Here is a 19,552-nt window from a genome sequence, read left to right on the forward strand (position 1 = left end):
TTGCAATCTGAATTTTGTCGGCTCAGATTTTTTGGATCTGAATTTCACCATTTGAATTTGAGCATCCTGAATTTTGTTCTATTTGAATTTCTGGAGGTTGAATTGTTTTATTTAATTTGAGCAAATTGAGTTTCTGAATTTTGGATCTATTATTTTAATTTCTCCATTGAAATAAAACATTTTAAAGCGGTGAATTCAAAAAATAAAAATAAATTGGTGGTGTTGTCCCTGTTAGTATTACGTATTCAATGCCTTTCAAAATTCAAAACTGATTTTCTTCCACATATTCAGAAGTAAATAACCATTACGCTTGGTGAGTGTAAAGTCTTTCTAAACAGCAGCACACGTGCACAACATCAAAAGTAAATGTTTGATCACAAATACATCTAATGAAATATATAGGCAAACTGAAATAGAATGGTTTATTGACATGAGCAAAAAGCATGTGTAATAAAACAGCATTAAAATAATAACTATGGGCACTTCAAAAAATATATATGGATTTGGATCTTGATCTTCACGTGCAGATAAACAAAAGAAAACAATTGAGTCACATGGACTCCAGAAAGCAGACGTCTTGCATTAGGGTGCAATTACAGAACTGTTCTTTTATAAACATGTAACCAAACAGTCACACAATCTGCGCTGCTAAACACACGTAGCACAGGCTACAAACAGAACCAAGAGAATACAGGATGGTTACAGAATTGGTCTGAAAGGAAGTCAAATTTGCTTAAACACTTTAATTAACAAAGACCTACTGTCAACAGATCTGAAAACTACCATAAAAATAATCCAAATGACATTGATAAAAACGTTGCTGCCACTTGATCTTTAACAAAAATATTTCCACTGATACAGGATGTTTCACCCACCGTTACATGGAAGTACAAAAAGAGTCAACAGGAGCTAACCCTAACAGGCTACTCTGGAGCTAACCACTGTCATCTCCTCGTCCTCTCTCGTCTCCCCCTTCCCTCCCTCTGTGCCCCCGCCCCCCCCACCCTCTGTCTTCCTATCTCTGCATGGGACCAATGAACCACTTTACAACACTTGACTTCATATCTTCGGTGGGGGGCGGGGTTAACATGTAAACCTAAATCTGAAGCTACCCCGTCTCCCTCCCAAACTGGCCACACATCCCACTGCTACCATGACAACTGAGGTAGAACCAGAGAGACAGACGCGGAAGTCAGCGCTCGCTAGCTACCGTACTCAACACAGTGAACACCAACGCCTTCAGGAGACAGGAAGAGGGAGGGAGGAAGGGAGGGCTCAGTGGCCCCCAGACTTGCGTCCGGCCCAGGACCGGGACCGAGAGCGTGAGCGGGAGAGGGAGCGGGAGAAGGAGCGCGAGGGTGAGCGTCCTGGGGCCTGCCTCTGGGACGCGGAGGGGTGGAAGTCATCCACGGGGCCGGGGGACTTGGAGGGAGACTTCCGGGCCTTAGGCCGCGCCCTGGGGGGTGAGGCGGAGCGGGAGGCTGAACGGGAGCGCAGAGGCGGGGCGTGGTGCATCCGCTGGTCTCGGGGAGGGCCTCGGTACCTGGCAGGACACAAACAGCCCCTTCGTTAACAAACATCCACAGCCCCTTCGTTAACAAACATCCACAGCCCCTTCGTTAACAAACATCCACAGCCCCTTCGTTAACAAACATCCACAGCCCCTTCGTTAACAAACATCCACAGCCCCTTCGTTAACAAACATCCACAGCCCCTTCGTTAACAAACATCCACAGCCCCTTCGTTAACAAACATCCACAGCCCCTTCGTTAACAAACATCCACAGCCCCTTCGTTAACAAACATCCACAGCCCCTTCATTAACAAACATCTACAGCCACAGTATGATGCAGCATCTAGTACTTTTCCTTAAGGCCCTGTGCTGCAGCTCCTGAACCAGCCCTGATGCACACAGAACCAGAGAGACTACAGACAAGCAGGAGAGAGCGGGAGAGCGAGATAAGAGTAACAGACAGCGATGGAAGCAGCAGCAACTAGAGGCTGACACACAAACAGGAATTTTGTTATGCTGGGGACACACCACAGGATAATTGGGCCTATTTTGGCCCTTCCGACAATCCTAGCTAATATCCCGATTATCTTGATGGTTCCGCAGATTTTATCAGATGTTCCCTTGGTGTGAGGTGTGTTAAGGGTGACCACACACTGTGGGAGCAAAACGGCTAAATCTAGGTTTTTTTGTCCTCATGTTTGTGGTCTCTCAGTTTGAAAATCTTATAAGATAAAGATGCTGTGTCCCCAGCACCATGAACATCAGTCCAGCTGGAGGTCCACCTACCGCTCGTTGTCATGGCTTCTGCTGCGTCTATGTCGGCCGTACGACCTGGACCTGAGAAACACACCACACCTGTTTATCAGTCACAGCCCAGACAGCAGGGGTGCAGGTGAAGCTGGGTGGGACTGCAGATCACATGATCTACCAATAATAAATTAATTCAGCTGCTAGCTGGTGACCCCATTTTAGCATGTACAGGAGAGGAACTGAACCTTGCAACCTCTTGATCTGCTGTCCGATACTCTAACCATTGAGCTACACCTGTCCCCATATCCCCTTCTGAAGGTTAAATGCCAAATAAAAATGCTAAATGCAAGCTAAATGCTAAATACAAGCTAAATGCAAGCTAAATGAAGGCAGAAGTGGCGTGCGAGCAGACTCACTCCCGGGGGCTGGGGGAGCGGCGGGGCCGCCGGTCATAGGAGGGGCTCCGCGAGCGCCGCCGGTCGTAGCTGCGGCTACGGGACCTGCGGCGCCGACCCTCGCGCTCATAGTCGTCATGGCGAGAGAAGCTGCGCGGGGAGCTCTCCTTGGTCTTCATCTGGCCGGGCGCTGCGGAGAGACGAGAGGCTCAACACTACTGCAACATCTACACCTGGAACACAAGCTACTACAGCTCATACAACATCTACACCTGGAATACTCATGCTACACTCACAGCTACACCTGGAATACTTCACAGCATCTCACAATATCTATATGTTTAGCGGCTAGGTAAGTTTTCACAACCAAGGAAATGACTATGGCAGGCGAGTGCATACAGTAAACAAAAACCTTTTTTTTGTGCGCCATCCATAAATATAAAAAGATGAATCTATACGTTACACATTTCTACGTTTAGGGTCTGAAAGCAAGTTGAGATGCATGTCTGTTGTCTCATCAAACAGTTTACGCACACAGCTACAGCCAAGAAGACATTAATAAGATGAAAACTATTTGACAGAATATAAATGATAAACATTCTGAGGTCTTACTTTTACGATCGCCCTGCGCAAACTGGATCTCGATCTGTCGTCCACACACCCATTTCCTGTCCAGGTTGTGCAGGGCATCCTCAGCGTCACGGACGTCCTCGAACGTGGCGACAGTTAAGGCTTTCCACGCAGGGTCGGAGTGTGGACACAACTAACCAAAACACCTCTTCTAAACACCCTCAACACTCGACCAGAACAAGGACACAACTCGGACCAGCAGTACTGACGGGGGAACATTTGAAACAGCTAAGATGATAATGTTAAAATAAAATAAATCACATCAGTGTCTTGTCTTGATTTAGTGTACAATCACAAAGTCGAACACTTTAATAAATCGGATCCGGATACTTTTCCTTTTGGTTGGAGAGAATGCAAACACAGAGGTGATGATCTGGATTTGATAGGATACAAATATTTTGCTTTTTACCTTTAAAACGCTTGGCCTTTGACCTTCAGCTTGGCCTTTATGCTCTTTAAACGGCTTGTCAGAAGAACTTGAGACTTGTCTTTGCCCAATAAACTCTTTTCCTCTCTGTGGGACAAACGGGAGGCGGGACACCCACTCTGGTGCCTCCTTGTATCTTCATGCTTTAAATTTCTCTTTATTTTCCAAATTCCATCTATTTTCATGTCTCCTGAAATCCTTTGTCTTGCCTCTACCCTACACCCGCCTTTCAACTTTCTTTGCTGTGGGCGACTCCAGGTCTGTATGTCTTTACAATGTCTAAGGCAACAGAAGAAACGTTGGTTAGGCGATATCAAACCATTCCTTCATACATTTTGTTGTGACTAAAATAAATTACATTTTGTTCCCCATCCGTATGCATTACGTTAAACAGGCATTTCATGTTTTCCTATGCATTCCCAAATACATGTTGGCTACGGCACACACACACACAAAAAACATTGAGCTAAAACAGTTGACCGTAGCAATCATCAAATACACAGCGAATAAAGGATATTGAATGTAAGCAAATCCTCTTGGTCGTCGAGTATAGAAGTCAAGCGGAATGTAGACATCTACAATAGGCCCGTAACGACCAAACTCACGACGTAAATCCTCTGGCCTGAAGTGTCGTGAAATAAGGACATTTAGACCTATCTGGATGGATCCATGATAGCCCTACAGTGGCCCGTGTGGACCATTCCTGATAATGCATCTCTGCACAGCACAGCCGCGTGTTAACGTAACACACCGGCCCAAGTTACTTTGGGATGCCGTGTAACCAGCTGTAACCAACCATGCATTCAATAAGTGTACGAAGACATGGGCTTTTACATATTTAAGTGCAAGCGTACCAACATAATTTACTACCCGCAACACAAACAGTGTTTCAAATAATATTAGCTCCCAATATCAGAAGTAGGCTAACTGGGCTAGCTTTGGCGTCGTCGTTTTTGGATAGAAAACGTTTAATTTCAGATCATACCTAGCTAGACTAGCTACATTTGGTTGTAGCTGCCCACTGTAGGACTACAATTCCTAGGTAGCTAACTACATATAGCCTATTTATAAGACAGCTCGTCTACCGTTCTCTTTTATGCTCGTTATTCTAGAAGCCTGCTAAGGCTAACCAGCTAGCGCTAACTTCACACAGTTTAAAACCGCTATTACCAGCAATCATCTTAGCTAGCTAGCGACTAGCACTGTGTAGCCAATCGCTAGCTAGCTATAGCTAGCTATACGAGCTCGTTTGCCTAACCGCGTAACGTTAGATGCCAAAGAATATAGCTACCTGGATTCGTCCGAGATGTTTCTAATGAAGAGAGAGGTGTTTGGAGGCCTCAGATACCTGGCCATGGTAAATCTAACCAGTAACAGTAATGCAACTACAGTTGACGGTGACTCCGAGCTTGTAGGCCGATGGCTCCGGGCTGTCTCACCGCTGTGGAAGGTGGTAGTGATGCGTTATTCACGAACGATTCGTTATTTTTGAACAAATCTTTAAAGTGAACGAAATGAACTGAATCTTCCCCCCAAAATATTCGTTCGTTTAAGTCTCTACCTAAGCTTCTGCTTTAGGAGAATTGAATGAACTATATAAGAAATAAGGAAGCAGTCCAGAACTGTTTACGCCAGTTTTTGTTCAGTTCACCAATTGGTCCGCGAATAAGTGAATCACCAAAAATCGTTCGCGAATCAGCGAATGAATCAGTGAACAAATCTTTTTGGTGAACGAAATAAAAAGATTTGAGTTGCCGAAAGGAATCAAAACTCCCGCACTGCGCATGATCAGCAGTCTGTTTGGCTCCCAAGAGAAGGGAGGTGATCGCTGACCTCACGGCCATTTTAACATAGCCTACTATTCAGACATAGAGACAGTCCGTAATTTATCATGCTTTAATATGCTGTTTTTGAGGCATCAGCCCCACACTAGTATTATAAAGAAGCACATTTTGTAATGTGTTTATTTAAATTATTGCAATACAGCATACAAGACAATATACAGACACGTGCTCATCACATCAACCATAATACAACAGCAACTAGACAATACCAGCAAAATAATATATAATACAAAATAAATAAAAATACAGAGGACATATATTTTACATTAGCTGGAAGCAAAAGTTCAGTAGAAAAAAAAGGATGATGCTAACCTACTTTGAAGAGCTCTTTGTAAATTGTAATCGTTCTATTACTTTTTGTTCTGTTTACCAAGTCTAGTGTGTTCTTCGGAATTTTTGTTATTGAAGTCGAATTTCCCTTACAGACGTCATATCTGAAATGACAAGTGCGTCGTGTGTTGGGGAACTACTGCATTTCAATGTATTCATTCTGTTAAGTCTCGTTTTTTCCCCACGTAACTACACGCCTTGACGAGTCACCGACATATTGCTTATCCATTTGAATTCTGCACCAAATAGAGCGTGGTGACAAGTAAATGTTAATGCAATAAACTGGGTGCGCGGTCTCGCTGCCACATGGAATTCCATTTGAATAAAGAGTTACCAGACTTTGCCAATATGAAATGCAATGTAGCCTTTCGTTAAAATTGTTTCAAAATATTTCAAACTGAATTGAGGATTGCATTGCCACTTTGCACATTGCCATTTGAAAAAGTCATTTCCATAGGAATATAGTCTTATAAACTACCATACATAACAACAATTGTTCCCCTCTCTGCTTGCTCTTGTGTAAGTAGTTGATAAAGACAATCAGACAAGTCGGATGATAATGTCAAGCAACAAGTTTATTTAAATAGCCACTATGTCTCCTTCCAAGATCAAATCTTCTTGCTCTTCCTGATGAGTGACGTGGAGCCCACCGTCAGAGTCTATAGCAGAAGGAAATGTTACATCATTTAGTCATCATTTCCCAATCACATACAGCTTTATTATACACAAACTCGCTGAAATCGAAAACAATGTCAGCTGAGGGGTTGTGGGACCTCTGGAAAGCCACAGACAGTGGGAACATTACCAACCTCCCACATCTCTCCTCCCTTGAGCTCCTGGACATGGGAGAACTTCTCTGTGTTGCACACCATCTTGCCACCCTCCATCTTGACAATGCACTAGAGGTCAAAGTTCAGGGGAGACAGGATCACAGAGAACATTAATGGATTTAGAGACAGGACAGCAGGAGAGAGACAGGACAGCAGGAGAGAGACAGGACAGCAGGAGAGAGACAGGACAGCAGGAGAGAGACGGGACAGCAGGAGAGAGACAGGACAGCAGGAGAGAGACGGGACAGCAGGAGAGAGACGGGACAGCAGGAGAGAGACGGGACAGCAGGAGAGAGACGGGACAGCAGGAGAGAGACAGGACAGCAGGAGAGAGACAGGACAGCAGGAGAGAGACGGGACAGCAGGAGAGAGACGGGACAGCAGGAGAGAGACAGGTATAGACAGACTTGGTAAAGACCTGCTACAGACCTGGTACAAACCCCAAACAGCATGCTAGCGTACCTTCAGCTTTTTGCCATCCATGGTTGTGATCTCAGCCTCCTTGCCGATGGTGAAGGAGTTGGTGACAGACTTGCCAGGGGTTTTGGAGGTGATGACAAAGTCGTTGCCATTTTGCTGGATCGCTGTTACAGGCTTGATGTCCTTGGCCAGCTTGATGACATCTTCTGGAAGGGCTGGGGAGAAAGACTTAGGGTTAGGGTAGAGGGGTTAGGGTAGAGGGGTTAGGGTAGAGGGGTTAGGGTTAGGGTAGAGGGGTTTGGGTTAGGGTAGAGGGGTTAGGGTTAGGGTAGAGGGGTTAGGGTTAGGGTAGAGGGGTTAGTGTAGAGGGGTTAGGGTAGAGGGGTTAGGGTTAGGGTAGAGGGGTTAGTGTAGAGGGGTTAGGGTAGAGGGGTTAGGGTTAGGGTAGAGGGGTTAGGGTTAGGGTAGAGGGGTTAGGGTTAGGGTAGAGGGGTTAGGGTAGAGGGGTTAGTGTAGAGGGGTTAGGGTAGAGGGGTTAGGGTTAGGGTAGAGGGGTTAGGGTAGAGGGGTTAGGGTTAGGGTAGAGGGGTTAGGGTAGAGGGGTTAGGGTTCAAGCGACAGGCTCACTCACAGATGGCTCTGAGGAACTCCTCGTAGTTCTCCTGAGCGTACACCTGCCACGTTCCACTGAAGGCCATGTTCTCCTGGGGCTGCTCCGGGCTAGCTGTGGAGGCCCACGCTGCACCTGGTACTTATGCTGTTCTTCAGCAGGCGGTCTGGCCTTTGTCTAATCAGTAACGCTGACTCTGAAGTAATCCACTCTGTTTGAACAACCTGGAGTTCGGTTACTCCTGTGTTTGGCGTGACCCTTACTCACAGAGTAAAGGGGTGAACCCAGAGGGGAGTTTGAGCTGGTGAGATGTGCGTTCATGACTGCTTTCATTCAAACAACTCATAACACACTGAAAGCACCCCAGGTTGGAAGGTAATCAAACTGTGCCCACCTTAGATTGCATTTTCTAATATTTATGAGTTTAGAGACAACACACATATTATGGTATCCAAAATGTGTTCAATGTTTGACGACATAAGTTTCTCAGATTTCTCAACCATTTCTCAACAAGTGACTGACAGTCCTGACAAGTAGTGATGAGGTGAAGATGGATTGAAAGATTTCCATCATTTGATGTCTGTGATCTGTATGTATCCCATAATAAGCCTGTCCTGCTGGAAGTGCAGCCAGGCAACCTGACTGTCGTGCAGGAGGTCAACAACACTGTGGACAGTTTGCAGAAGAGAAACTCTTGCATAATGATACTGGGAGAAAATCATATCACGCTTACAAGTGTTCCATTTATTTGGCATTTTATTAAATCTGTATTGATTGATGGGTATATTGACCATCGATGTACAGCAAGAACTAGGATGTTGTGTAAGATAATAAAGTCACATGCATGTTTGTGGGAGTGAAACCAGGAGAAAACAGCTGAGAGAAGCTTTATTGAGAACAGGACCAGCTCAGTAGGAGAACAGGACTACAGATCAAGAGGTTGAAGGCTCAAATCCCCCTGTACACTTTGGAAGGTATCTGTGAAAGGTTTGCTCCTCACTACTGCAGCGTGTGACTGACTGGCAGTGTTGTGCTGGCCAGGTCAGCTTCAGATACAGGATGAGTTAAGTGGCTACAGTCACTGCATAAATGACACAGATAAACATGAAGGGAACCTTGACTTCCTACATTTCCGCTCGTGAGGATAAATGAACTGTTATCTTCAGTCTTTAACTGTTCACATGGCATCTCTACTGAAATACTGTATCTTCTTATCTGAGCTGGGTTGTTCATGTTACCAGCTGTACCAGGAACCTTGTCTTACAAGCTACGACGGTCTACACGCATCATTAGAGTTTCTAGACAGCCGTGATAGGATCGATTGTTATGCACTCTCTCTCTCTCTCTCTCTCTCTCCCTCTCCCTCTCCCTCTCTCTCTCTCCCCCTCTCTCTCTCTTTCTCTCTCTCTCTCACTCCATCTCCACAGCGTCCGGGGGGGGACTCTCCCCGTGCTTGTAAACGCTCACAGTCACGTTCACTGTCTGGGAGCCATGCTGGTTGCGGACGAAGATGCTGTATCTCCCAGAGTCCTGGCTCGTCACATTGTTGACAGTAAGGGTGCTGGACTTGGGCTCCTTGGTGACGGAAAACTGACCCCCCGACACTATCTCCCGGTCGTTCTTCAGCCAGAACATCTCCGGGGCGGGGTCCCCATCAGCGAAACAGGTGAGGCACAGAGACTGGGGGGGAGGAAGGGGAGAGGGGGTGAAGGAGAAGGAGGGGCAGGAGAGTGAGCTGGTGTGATGTTTCACTAAAAGAGAACTCATCCATACTATAAGCCTACCAACCACCTTAGAGAGGCCTGGCTATCAGGAAGGGTTAGCCTGCTAAAAACCCGAAAGGTTAACCTGCTAGCAGGGAGGGTTAGCCAGCGTGATACACGAAGGGTTAGCCAGCTAGATACACAAGCCTAAATTGTAGGCTAATGAAGGTTGATAATAACACATATATTCAGATTTTATGAGACCAGTGGTAACTTGTTTCCTATACATAATCTTAAATGAACTCACTGCTAATGGTAGCCTACTACTGAAATGGTAGCCTCCTATGAAAACTGACAATGCAAACAATCGCAAAAACAAGTTATCACACAATGCATAATAAAAATATATTTAATCCAGTTCTACATAATGTCAACAAACTATGTGTGCATAAATCCACTCAAGAGGTCAAATTGAGCTAATCTTTAGTCAGCCATAACTGGCCCCATGTCGGCACACTACCGAGCGATTTACTTTCGCCATATAAACAAAGGCTCATTGGTAATCAGCTGAAGTATCTCATGCTTCATATCAACATCGGCCACAAGCCAGGTCATGGTCTGCTGTAGGGGACAGTGACGTGGTCTGCTGTAGGGGACAGTGACAGTGACGTGGTCTGCTGGAGGGGACAGTGACAGTGACGTGGTCTGCTGTAGGGGACAGTGACAGTGACGTGGTCTGCTGTAGGGAACAGTGACGTGGTCTGCTGTAGGGGACAGTGACGTGGTCTGCTGTAGGGGACAGTGACGTGGTCTGCTGTAGGGGACAGTGACAGTGACGTGGTCTGCTGTAGGGGACAGTGACGTGGTCTGCTGTAGGGGACATTGACAGTGACGTGGTCTACTGTAGGGGACAGTGACAGTGACGTGGTCTGCTGTAGGGGACAGTGACGTGGTCTGCTGTAGGGGACAGTGACAGTGACGTGGTCTGCTGTAGGGAACAGTGACGTGGTCTGCTGTAGGGGACAGTGACGTGGTCTGCTGTAGGGGACAGTGACAGTGACGTGGTCTGCTGTAGGGGACAGTGACGTGGTCTGCTGTAGGGGACAGTGACGTGGTCTACTGTAGGGGACAGTGACAGTGACGTGGTCTACTGTAGGGGACAGTGACGTGGTCTGCTGTAGGGGACAGTGACGTGGTCTGCTGTAGGGGACAGTGACAGTGACGTGGTCTGCTGTAGGGGACAGTGACAGTGACGTGGTCTACTGTAGGGGACAGTGACAGTGACGTGGCCTGCTGTAGGGGACAGTGACGTGGTCTGCTGTAGGGGACAGTGACAGTGACGTGGTCTACTGTAGGGGACAGTGACAGTGACGTGGTCTGCTGTAGGGGACAGTGACACGGTACCTTATTCTCCATGATGGCAACAACATCTGGAAGGCCTTTTGTCACTCTGGCGCAATCTGAAAAACATGTACACATGAGGCAGAGGAATGCCCTGCTATGAACACATGAGGCAGAGGAATGCCCTGCTATGAACACGAGGCAGAGGAATGCCCTGCTATGAACACATGAGGCTCAGAGGTACAGAAGTAGAATTGGGGTATACTCACTCTTCTCTGCCACTGCCACCTGCCTTGAGAATAGAAACAGTTATAAATTTGGTGCACATGTCAAATTGTCTTACACACGTCTTTTTAGTACAGTTAGCGTGCCTGATTTAATGTAGAGGAAACCCAGCCAGATGGTTATTTACTGTGAGTCCACAGTGAGTCCACAGTGAGTCCACAGTGTGTCCACAGTGAGTCCACAGTGAGTCCACAGTGAGTCCACAGTGAGTCCACAGTGAGTCCACAGTGTGTCCACAGTGAGTCCACAGTGAGTCCACAGTGAGTCCACAGTGAGTCCACAGTGAGTCCACAGTGAGTCCACAGTGAGTCCACAGTGAGTCCACAGTGTGTTCACTGTAGTGAACACCAGTAGATAGCCAGTTAAGAAATAGCCAGAACAATAAAACTAAACATAAATTGAAATTTCTATCCACAAAATATGTTTGTACTATCATTTTTTAAATCATTAAAAAAATGTGTGCATGTTTGTCGGGAGGATATTGCTGGTGAGTGTGGAGGCCGGGGTCTGCGGAGCGGAGAAGGTTCAAAGTCCAAACAATTTTTAATAGCTATTTGCACAGATCACACAAGGTAACACAGGGCATTGCAAGTCTAGTAGTGGATGCTGCTACACACAACATTAAACACAACCACAGCTGCTACACACAACATTAAACACAACCACAGCTGCTACACACAACATTAAACACAACCACAGCTGCTACACACAACATTAAACACAACCACAGCTGCTACACACAACATTAAACACAACCACAGCTGCTACACACAACATTAAACACAACCACAGCTGCTACACACAACATTAAACACAACCACAGCTGCTACACACAACATTAAACACAACCACAGCTGCTACACACAACATTAAACACAACCACAGCTGCTACACACAACATTAAACACAACCACAGCTGCTACACACAAAATTAAACACAACCACAGCTGCTACACACAACATTAAACACAACCACAGCTGCTACACACAACATTAAACACAACCACAGCTGCTACACACAACATTAAACACAACCACAGCTGCTACACACAACATTAAACACAACCACAGCTGCTACACACAACATTAAACACAACCACAGCTGCTACACACAACATTAAACACAACCACAGCTGCTACACACAACATTAAACACAACCAAAGCTGCTACACACAACATTAAACACAACCACAGCTGCTACACACAACATTAAACACAACCACAGCTGCTACACACAACATTAAACACAACCACAGCTGCTACACACAACATTAAACACAACCACAGCTGCTACACACAACATTAAACACAACCACAGCTGCTACACACAACATTAAACACAACCACAGCTGCTACACACAACATTAAACACAACCACAGCTGCTACACACAACATTAAACACAACCACAGCTGCTACACACAACATTAAACACAACCACAGCTGCTACACACAACATTAAACACAACCACAGCTGCTACACACAACATTAAACACAACCAAAGCTGCTACACACAACATTAAACACAACCACAGCTGCTACACACAACATTAAACACAACCACAGCTGCTACACACAACATTAAACACAACCACAGCTGCTACACACAACATTAAACACAACCACAGCTGCTACACACAACATTAAACACAACCACAGCTGCTACACACAACATTAAACACAACCACAGCTGCTACACACAACATTAAACACAACCACAGCTGCTACACACAACATTAAACACAACCACAGCTGCTACACACAACATTAAACACAACCACAGCTGCTACACACAACATTAAACACAACCACAGCTGCTACACACAACATTAAACACAACCACAGCTGCTACACACAACATTAAACACAACCACAGCTGCTACACACAACATTAAACACAACCACAGCTGCTACACACAACATTAAACACAACCACAGCTGCTACACACAACATTAAACACAACCACAGCTGCTACACACAACATTAAACACAACCACAGCTGCTACACACAACATTAAACACAACCACAGCTGCTACACACAACATTAAACACAACCACAGCTGCTACACACAACATTAAACACAACCACAGCTGCTACACACAACATTAAACACAACCACAGCTGCTACACACAACATTAAACACAACCACAGCTGCTACACACAACATTAAACACAACCACAGCTGCTACACACAACATTAAACACAACCACAGCTGCTACACACAACATTAAACACAACCACAGCTGCTACACACAACATTAAACACAACCACAGCTGCTACACACAACATTAAACACAACCACAGCTGCTACACACAACATTAAACACAACCACAGCTGCTACACACAACATTAAACACAACCACAGCTGCTACACACAACATTAAACACAACCACAGCTGCTACACACAACATTAAACACAACCACAGCTGCTACACACAACATTAAACACAACCACAGCTGCTACACACAACATTAAACACAACCACAGCTGCTACACACAACATTAAACACAACCACAGCTGCTACACACAACATTAAACACAACCACAGCTGCTACACACAACATTAAACACAACCACAGCTGCTACACACAACATTAAACACAACCACAGCTGCTACACACAACATTAAACACAACCACAGCTGCTACACACAACATTAAACACAACCACAGCTGCTACACACAACATTAAACACAACCACAGCTGCTACACACAACATTAAACACAACCACAGCTGCTACACACAACATTAAACACAACCACAGCTGCTACACACAACATTAAACACAACCACAGCTGCTACACACAACATTAAACACAACCACAGCTGCTACACACAACATTAAACACAACCACAGCTGCTACACACAACATTAAACACAACCACAGCTGCTACACACAACATTAAACACAACCACAGCTGCTACACACAACATTAAACACAACCACAGCTGCTACACACAACATTAAACACAACCTCAGCAGATCAGGCCAGGGGGAACTCACTTCAGCCTCTGGAACTCCAGCAACGCGTCCGCAAACACTGGAGCACAGAGACACAGTTCATATCAACACCAGACTAACTACATGTGTGACAAAACACCTTGAAGACTGGGACGTTACACTTTTATTACACAAATATTTCTTGAACAGATTGGGAGGCAATGCTCCAACCAGGAGTCAGGAACAGGCACAGGAGGACTTCTGGAAGCATTACAGCGCTGATGTAGTGAAGTCTGTGACGAGCCAGCATCACCAGCCTAGCATGGCGTGCAGAGCTCACCAGTCTAGCATGGCGTGCAGAGCTCACCAGTCTAGCATGGCGTGCAGAGCTCACCAGTCTAGCATGGCGTGCAGAGCTCACCAGTCTAGCATGGCGTGCAGAGCTCACCAGTCTAGCATGGCATGCAGAGCTCACCAGTCTAGCATGGCGTGCAGAGCTCACCAGTCTAGCATGGCGTGCAGAGCTCACCGGTCTAGCATGGCGTGCAGAGCTCACCAGCCTAGCATGGCGTGCAGAGCTCACCAGTCTAGCATGGCGTGCAGAGCTCACCAGCCTAGCATGGCGTGCAGAGCTCACCAGTCTAGCATGGCGTGCAGAGCTCACCAGTCTAGCATAGCGTGCAGAGCTCACCAGTCTAGCATGGCGTGCAGAGCTCACCAGCCTAGCATGGCGTGCAGAGCTCACCAGTCTAGCATGGCGTGCAGAGCTCACCAGCCTAGCATGGCGTGCAGAGCAGACTGACCTTGCCCAGAGAGGTCGAGCGAGCGCTTGTGTGTCTCCTGCCCGTCAGACATCTCCAGGGTGTACTTCCCCTTATCGCTCTCAGTGGGAGCCAGGACCTGCAGCCACAGCTTCTGCATGCTGCTGCCCGGCTTGGCTCTCGGATCCTGGTCAATATGCTTCTCCCTGGTGGACGGAGGTGTGGGTTAGTGGTTAGAGCATCTGACAGCAGATCAAGAAGTTGGCATCCAGTGTGATGGTGTCAGCTGTGATGGTGTGTTGGTTTTAGTTGTTACTTTGTCTCTCTTTTCATGACAATATTTAGCCTCCAGTACTTCCACACAACCAGGAACAAACTTGTTCCCTGCTAAATCTGGTTATCACACAAACAACCAGCAGGGGGCGGCATGGGCCTGCATTTGGGATTTCTACTGTTTATGCCAGTGATGAAACCAATCCGACAGAGAGTCAACCAGCCAGTCAACCAGCCATCCAGTCAACCAGCCCGACAGCCAGCCAGCCAGCCATCCAGCCAGCCAGTCAACCAGCCAGCCAGCCCGACAGCCAGCCAATCAACCAGCCATCCAGCCAGCCCAACAGCCAGTCATCCCTCTAGCCAGCCAGTCAACAACCCAGGCAGCCAGCCAGCCAACCAGCCAGCCAGCAAGTGACCCAGCCTGCCAGCAAGTCAGTAAAGCAGCCAGCGAAGGAGGATGGGAGAGGTGCCAGGTGATGCTACTCACTGCAGGCTCCAGCTGGTCTTCATGTAGCTGAGGTAGTATCTGAGAGAGCAGTACAGCTTGAAGCCTTCAGCAGTGCACTGAACCCTCAGGGGACTGGCCGACAGCGCTGGGAGAGACATGGGAGAGAGACACAGAGAGAGAGAGAGAGAGAGAGAGAGAGACATGTCTCTAACAAGTCACAACATGGAGAATTGCTCTGCGTGTGTGTGAGTGTGTGTGTGTGGGGGGGGGGGGCAGAGGGTACTGTAGTCACATCTGTGGAGCAGTGATTATACAATGACAAGGCTTTCACTCTCTCTGTCTGGATCAAACCCAACTCTATGAATTCACGCATGAATGAATGTCTGAATGTTAATGTTCTGAATGTTAGCCATCAACCCTGCTGGAGAGCCGTAGCTCAGGATGCCTGGAAGGGGAGCAGGATGGTTGGAAGGGGAGCAGGATGGTTGGAAGGGGAGCAGGATGGTTGGAAGGGGAGCAGGATGGTTGGAAGGGGAGCAGGATGGTTGGAAGGGGAGCAGGATGGTTGGAAGGGGAGCAGGATGGTTGGAAGGGGAGCAGGATGGTTGGAAGGGGAGCAGGATGGTTGGAAGGGGAGCAGGATGGTTGGAAGGGGAGCAGGATGGTTGGAAGGGGAGCAGGATGGTTGGAAGGGGAGCAGGATGGTTGGAAGGGGAGCAGGATGGTTGGAAGGGGAGCAGGATGGTTGGAAGGGGAGCAGGATGGTTGGAAGGGGAGCAGGATGGTTGGAAGGGGAGCAGGATGATTGGAAGGGGAGCAGGATGGTTGGAAGGGGAGCAGGATGGTTGGAAGGGGAGCAGGATGGTTGGAAGGGGAGCAGGATGCCTGGAAGGGGAGCAGGATGGTTGGAAGGGGAGCAGGATGCCTGGAAGGGGAGCAGGATGGTTGGAAGGGGAGCAGGATGCCTGGAAGGGGAGCAGGATGCCTGGAAGGGGAGCAGGATGCTTGGAAGGGGAGCAGGATGCTTGGAAGGGGATTGGGTGTGTTGAGTGTTTCTACACCAGGACAGTCTCCATTTACTCACCACATTGTTTGCTCAGGTGTTGGAGGAGCTTGTCGTACTCTGTAAACAAACAAAGAATGAGGACGTCGTCAGGCGGTGCGTTCAGCATGCTGCAGCACGAGAGGGTTCCACACTTCAGCATGCTGCAGCACGAGAGGGTTCCACACTTCAGCATGCTGCAGCACGAGAGGGTTCCACACTTCAGCATGCTGCAGCACGAGAGGGTTCCACACTTCAGCATGCTGCAGCACGAGAGGGTTCCACACTTCAGCATGCTGCAGCACGAGAGGGTTCCACACCTCAGCATGCTGCAGCACGAGAGGGTTCCACAATTCAGCATGCTGCAGCACGAGAGGGTTCCACACTTCAGCATGCTGCAGCACGAGAGGGTTCCACACCTCAGCATGCTGCAGCACGAGAGGGTTCCACACCTCAGCATGCTGCAGCACGAGAGGGTTCCACACCTCAGCATGCTGCAGCACGAGAGGGTTCCACACCTCAGCATGCTGCAGCACGAGAGGGTTCCACACCACACCCTCTGTTAGGAACAGACAGAAAGTGACAGGGTTCTGGAGAAGGAACCCTTCTCACAGGCCTGCCACTCTCACACAGAAATAAAAACGTTATTGTCTTTTAGTGTATATTGTGCGTGTGTGTATAATGTTTGTGAGTGTGTGTGTATTGTGAGTGTGTGTGTGTGTATTGTGAGTGTATGTGTATTGAGAGTGTGTGCGTGTATATTGTGCGTGAGTGTGAACAATGTGTGTGAGTGTATGTGTATTGAGAGTGTGTGTGTGTATATTGTGTGTGAGTGTGTATAATGTGTGTGAGTGTGTGTATTGAGAGTGTGTGTGTGTGTGTATATTGTGTGTGAATAATGTGTGTGAGTGTGTGTATTGAGTGTGTGTATATTGTGTGTGAGTGTGTGTATTGAGTGTGTGTGTGTGTATATTGTGTGTGAGTGTGTGTATTGAGAGTGTGTGTGTGTATATTGTGTGTGAGTGTGTGCATTGAGAGTGTGTGTGTGTATATTGTGTGTGAGTGTGTATAATGTGTGTGACTGTGTGTATTGAGAGTGTGTGTGTATTGTGAGTGTGTGTGTGTGTATTGTGAGTGTGTGTGTGTGTATGTATTGAGAGTGTGTGTGTTCTCCTCACCTTCCTCCAGCAGCTCCAGGGTGCTCACATCCTGTCCTCTGCTGTCAGATACCACGGCCCTGAAGGTACCTGCCTCCTTCCTGGTCACCTGACCAACCAGGACACACAGCCAGCTCAACAACACAGTACACTACAACACACGGCACACAACAACATGGTTTGTGTACTTGGGGTGCTGTGTGTGTGTACCTGGGGTATGGTGAGAGAGCTGTCTCCAGATGATGGCTCATACACAGCGCTGGAAATCTCAACTCCATCCTTAAACCACCTCAGAACTGTGTCTTTGTTGACGTTCGTCACCTGGGAAAGATTAGAGAACAGTGACCAGCTGGTTCTGGGTTAGCATCAGACTGCTACAGCTGGTGCAGGGTTAGCATCAGGGTTAGCATCAGACTGCTAGAGCTGGTGCAGGGTTAGCATCAGGGTTAGCCTCAGACTGCTAGAGCTGGTGCAGGGTTAGCATCAGCGTTAGCATCAGACTGCTACAGCTGGTGCAGGGTTAGCATCAGACTGCTACAGGGTTAGCATCAGACTGCTACAACTGTTGCAGGGTTAGCATCAGGGTTAGCATCCGACTGCTACAGCTGGTGCAGGGTTAGCATCAGGATTAGCATCAGACTTCTACAGCTGTTGCAGGGTTAGCATCAGGATTAGCATCAGACTGCTACTGACCCTGCAGCTGATGATGAGCTCACACTGCTCTGTAATGAGCCAGGAGAGAAACTTCTGGAAGTACGGCCCTGGGGGGTAAGAGGTCATGATCACTTTCCTGCTCTGACCCACAGCCCCACATAACCCAGAGGCTGAATGTGCTTCTCAGCCCACTGTCATGCATATGTGTTAGATGTTTCCCTGCTCCAACACAAATAAAACACAACACAAATAATCAAATGAATGGCCGTTATAAAGCTCTTCAGAAGCCAGATATTGACCCAGTAATTTGATTCAGGTGTGTTGGAGCAGGGAAACATCTAGAACATGCAGGGCAGGGGTCGGAGGACCAGGGCTGAAGCACTGGTCTGGAACAGTGACATCTCACCTGACTTTCTCTTGTAGTCCAGTCTGTTAGCCTGGGACTGAGCCAGCGTCTGACGGAACTCTGCAACACACACACACACACACACACACACACACACACACACACACACACACACACACCCTGATTGCTGATTGGAATTTTTGGCAGGTTTTAGTCTCATAACCATACAGACAAAAGAGGGTGGCTTTGGAATGATTTGGAAGTTTGGAAACATAAATCAAGGAAGACAGGTTGGTGGGGAAAGAAGAGAGGCATGGAAAGGGAGAAGGCATGGAGGACAAGGGAGCGAAAGACCAAGAACAAGGTCTCTGAGGAGATAAGGCTGGAGAGAGGGAGAACTAGAACCATCACAGTAGCCTACTATGCAGCATGACTGATTACACTATACTAGTAGTTCACAAGTTCAGTAATCACACCATAGATTGAATAGATATCTTTTATTGAAGCAGGGCTGGTAGCAGAGCCGAGCCCGATGCAGTGTGGTACAGGCTGGTAGCAGAGCCGAGCCCGATGGCAGAATGGAAGATACTTTACACAGAACTCTTAGTTGACAAAGGGGAGTTTGGTCGCATTCTTCCGTGCTTTACTGGGCTGATGCGTGTTAGTTTGATTGGAAAAGGAGGAGTCTTGGTGTGCCACCTTTCTCTTGAACTTTAGTTAACCCTTTCAGGCCTAACAAAATTTGTTGGTACTTACATGCAATTTAATTATCATTGATCATTTGGGTGTGGGTTTCAACTTTCGAAAGTATTTATATTACAGTACTACATACAAAGA

At 47.3% G+C, this 19,552-nt stretch overlaps 3 protein-coding genes across 5 annotated transcripts in view; all 3 read right to left on the reverse strand.

Moving 5' to 3' along the window:
- Positions 1-408: 408 nt before the first annotated feature.
- Positions 409-5,445, reverse strand: srsf10a (serine and arginine rich splicing factor 10a). The gene is made up of 7 exons (XM_084702179.1): positions 5,276-5,445; positions 5,006-5,155; positions 4,232-4,336; positions 3,270-3,373; positions 2,679-2,847; positions 2,299-2,349; positions 409-1,543 (listed from the first exon to the last, which is right to left on the reverse strand). Exons 2-7 carry the CDS (start codon positions 5,068-5,070, stop codon positions 1,276-1,278), a joined length of 762 nt encoding a protein of 253 aa, XP_084558305.1. The 5' UTR covers positions 5,071-5,155; positions 5,276-5,445; the 3' UTR covers positions 409-1,275.
- A 1,000-nt stretch (positions 5,446-6,445) lies between these two features.
- On the reverse strand, positions 6,446-7,941 carry fabp10a (fatty acid binding protein 10a, liver basic). The gene is made up of 4 exons (XM_084702180.1): positions 7,770-7,941; positions 7,181-7,353; positions 6,698-6,787; positions 6,446-6,547 (listed from the first exon to the last, which is right to left on the reverse strand). The coding sequence occupies exons 1-4, from the start codon at positions 7,834-7,836 to the stop codon at positions 6,497-6,499; spliced, it is 381 nt and encodes a 126-aa protein (XP_084558306.1). The 5' UTR covers positions 7,837-7,941; the 3' UTR covers positions 6,446-6,496.
- A 678-nt stretch (positions 7,942-8,619) lies between these two features.
- Positions 8,620-19,552, reverse strand: part of myom3 (myomesin 3) — a 53,045-nt gene continuing 42,112 nt past the window's right edge. For 2 of the 3 annotated variants that reach the window (XM_084702181.1, XM_084702182.1), the window contains 11 exons: positions 18,776-18,835; positions 18,409-18,476; positions 17,926-18,036; positions 17,737-17,824; positions 16,601-16,639; positions 15,556-15,661; positions 14,835-14,998; positions 14,095-14,131; positions 11,062-11,084; positions 10,856-10,911; positions 8,620-9,428 (listed from right to left, as the gene is read on the reverse strand). In XM_084702181.1, the coding sequence (XP_084558307.1) occupies positions 9,159-9,428; positions 10,856-10,911; positions 11,062-11,084; positions 14,095-14,131; positions 14,835-14,998; positions 15,556-15,661; positions 16,601-16,639; positions 17,737-17,824; positions 17,926-18,036; positions 18,409-18,476; positions 18,776-18,835 (1,022 nt within the window). In that variant the 3' untranslated portion in view covers positions 8,620-9,158. The remainder of the gene's footprint in view (positions 9,429-10,855; positions 10,912-11,061; positions 11,085-14,094; positions 14,132-14,834; positions 14,999-15,555; positions 15,662-16,600; positions 16,640-17,736; positions 17,825-17,925; positions 18,037-18,408; positions 18,477-18,775; positions 18,836-19,552) is intronic. The other variant, XM_084702183.1, reaches the window with a different exon arrangement.

This window comes from Hypomesus nipponensis, chromosome 2 (assembly GCF_054491055.1).
Source record: "Hypomesus nipponensis isolate SF chromosome 2, ASM5449105v1, whole genome shotgun sequence".
NCBI classification, from domain to species: Eukaryota; Metazoa; Chordata; class Actinopteri; order Osmeriformes; family Osmeridae; genus Hypomesus; species Hypomesus nipponensis.

Coding starts and splice junctions, on each gene's coding strand:
- srsf10a (XM_084702179.1), bottom strand. CDS start 5,070: ATGGCCAGGTATCTGAGGCCTCCAAACACCTCTCTCTTCATTAGAAAC. Junction 4,337..5,005: donor AACATCTCGGACGAATCCAG/GTAGCTATATTC, acceptor ACGACACTTCAG/GCCAGAGGATTTACGTCGTG. Junction 1,544..2,298: donor AGAAGCCATGACAACGAGCG/GTAGGTGGACCT, acceptor GTGTCCTGCCAG/GTACCGAGGCCCTCCCCGAG.
- fabp10a (XM_084702180.1), bottom strand. CDS start 7,836: ATGGCCTTCAGTGGAACGTGGCAGGTGTACGCTCAGGAGAACTACGAG. Junction 6,788..7,180: donor TGGATGGCAAAAAGCTGAAG/GTACGCTAGCAT, acceptor TTTGACCTCTAG/TGCATTGTCAAGATGGAGGG. Junction 6,548..6,697: donor AGGGAGGAGAGATGTGGGAG/GTTGGTAATGTT, acceptor CTTCTGCTATAG/ACTCTGACGGTGGGCTCCAC.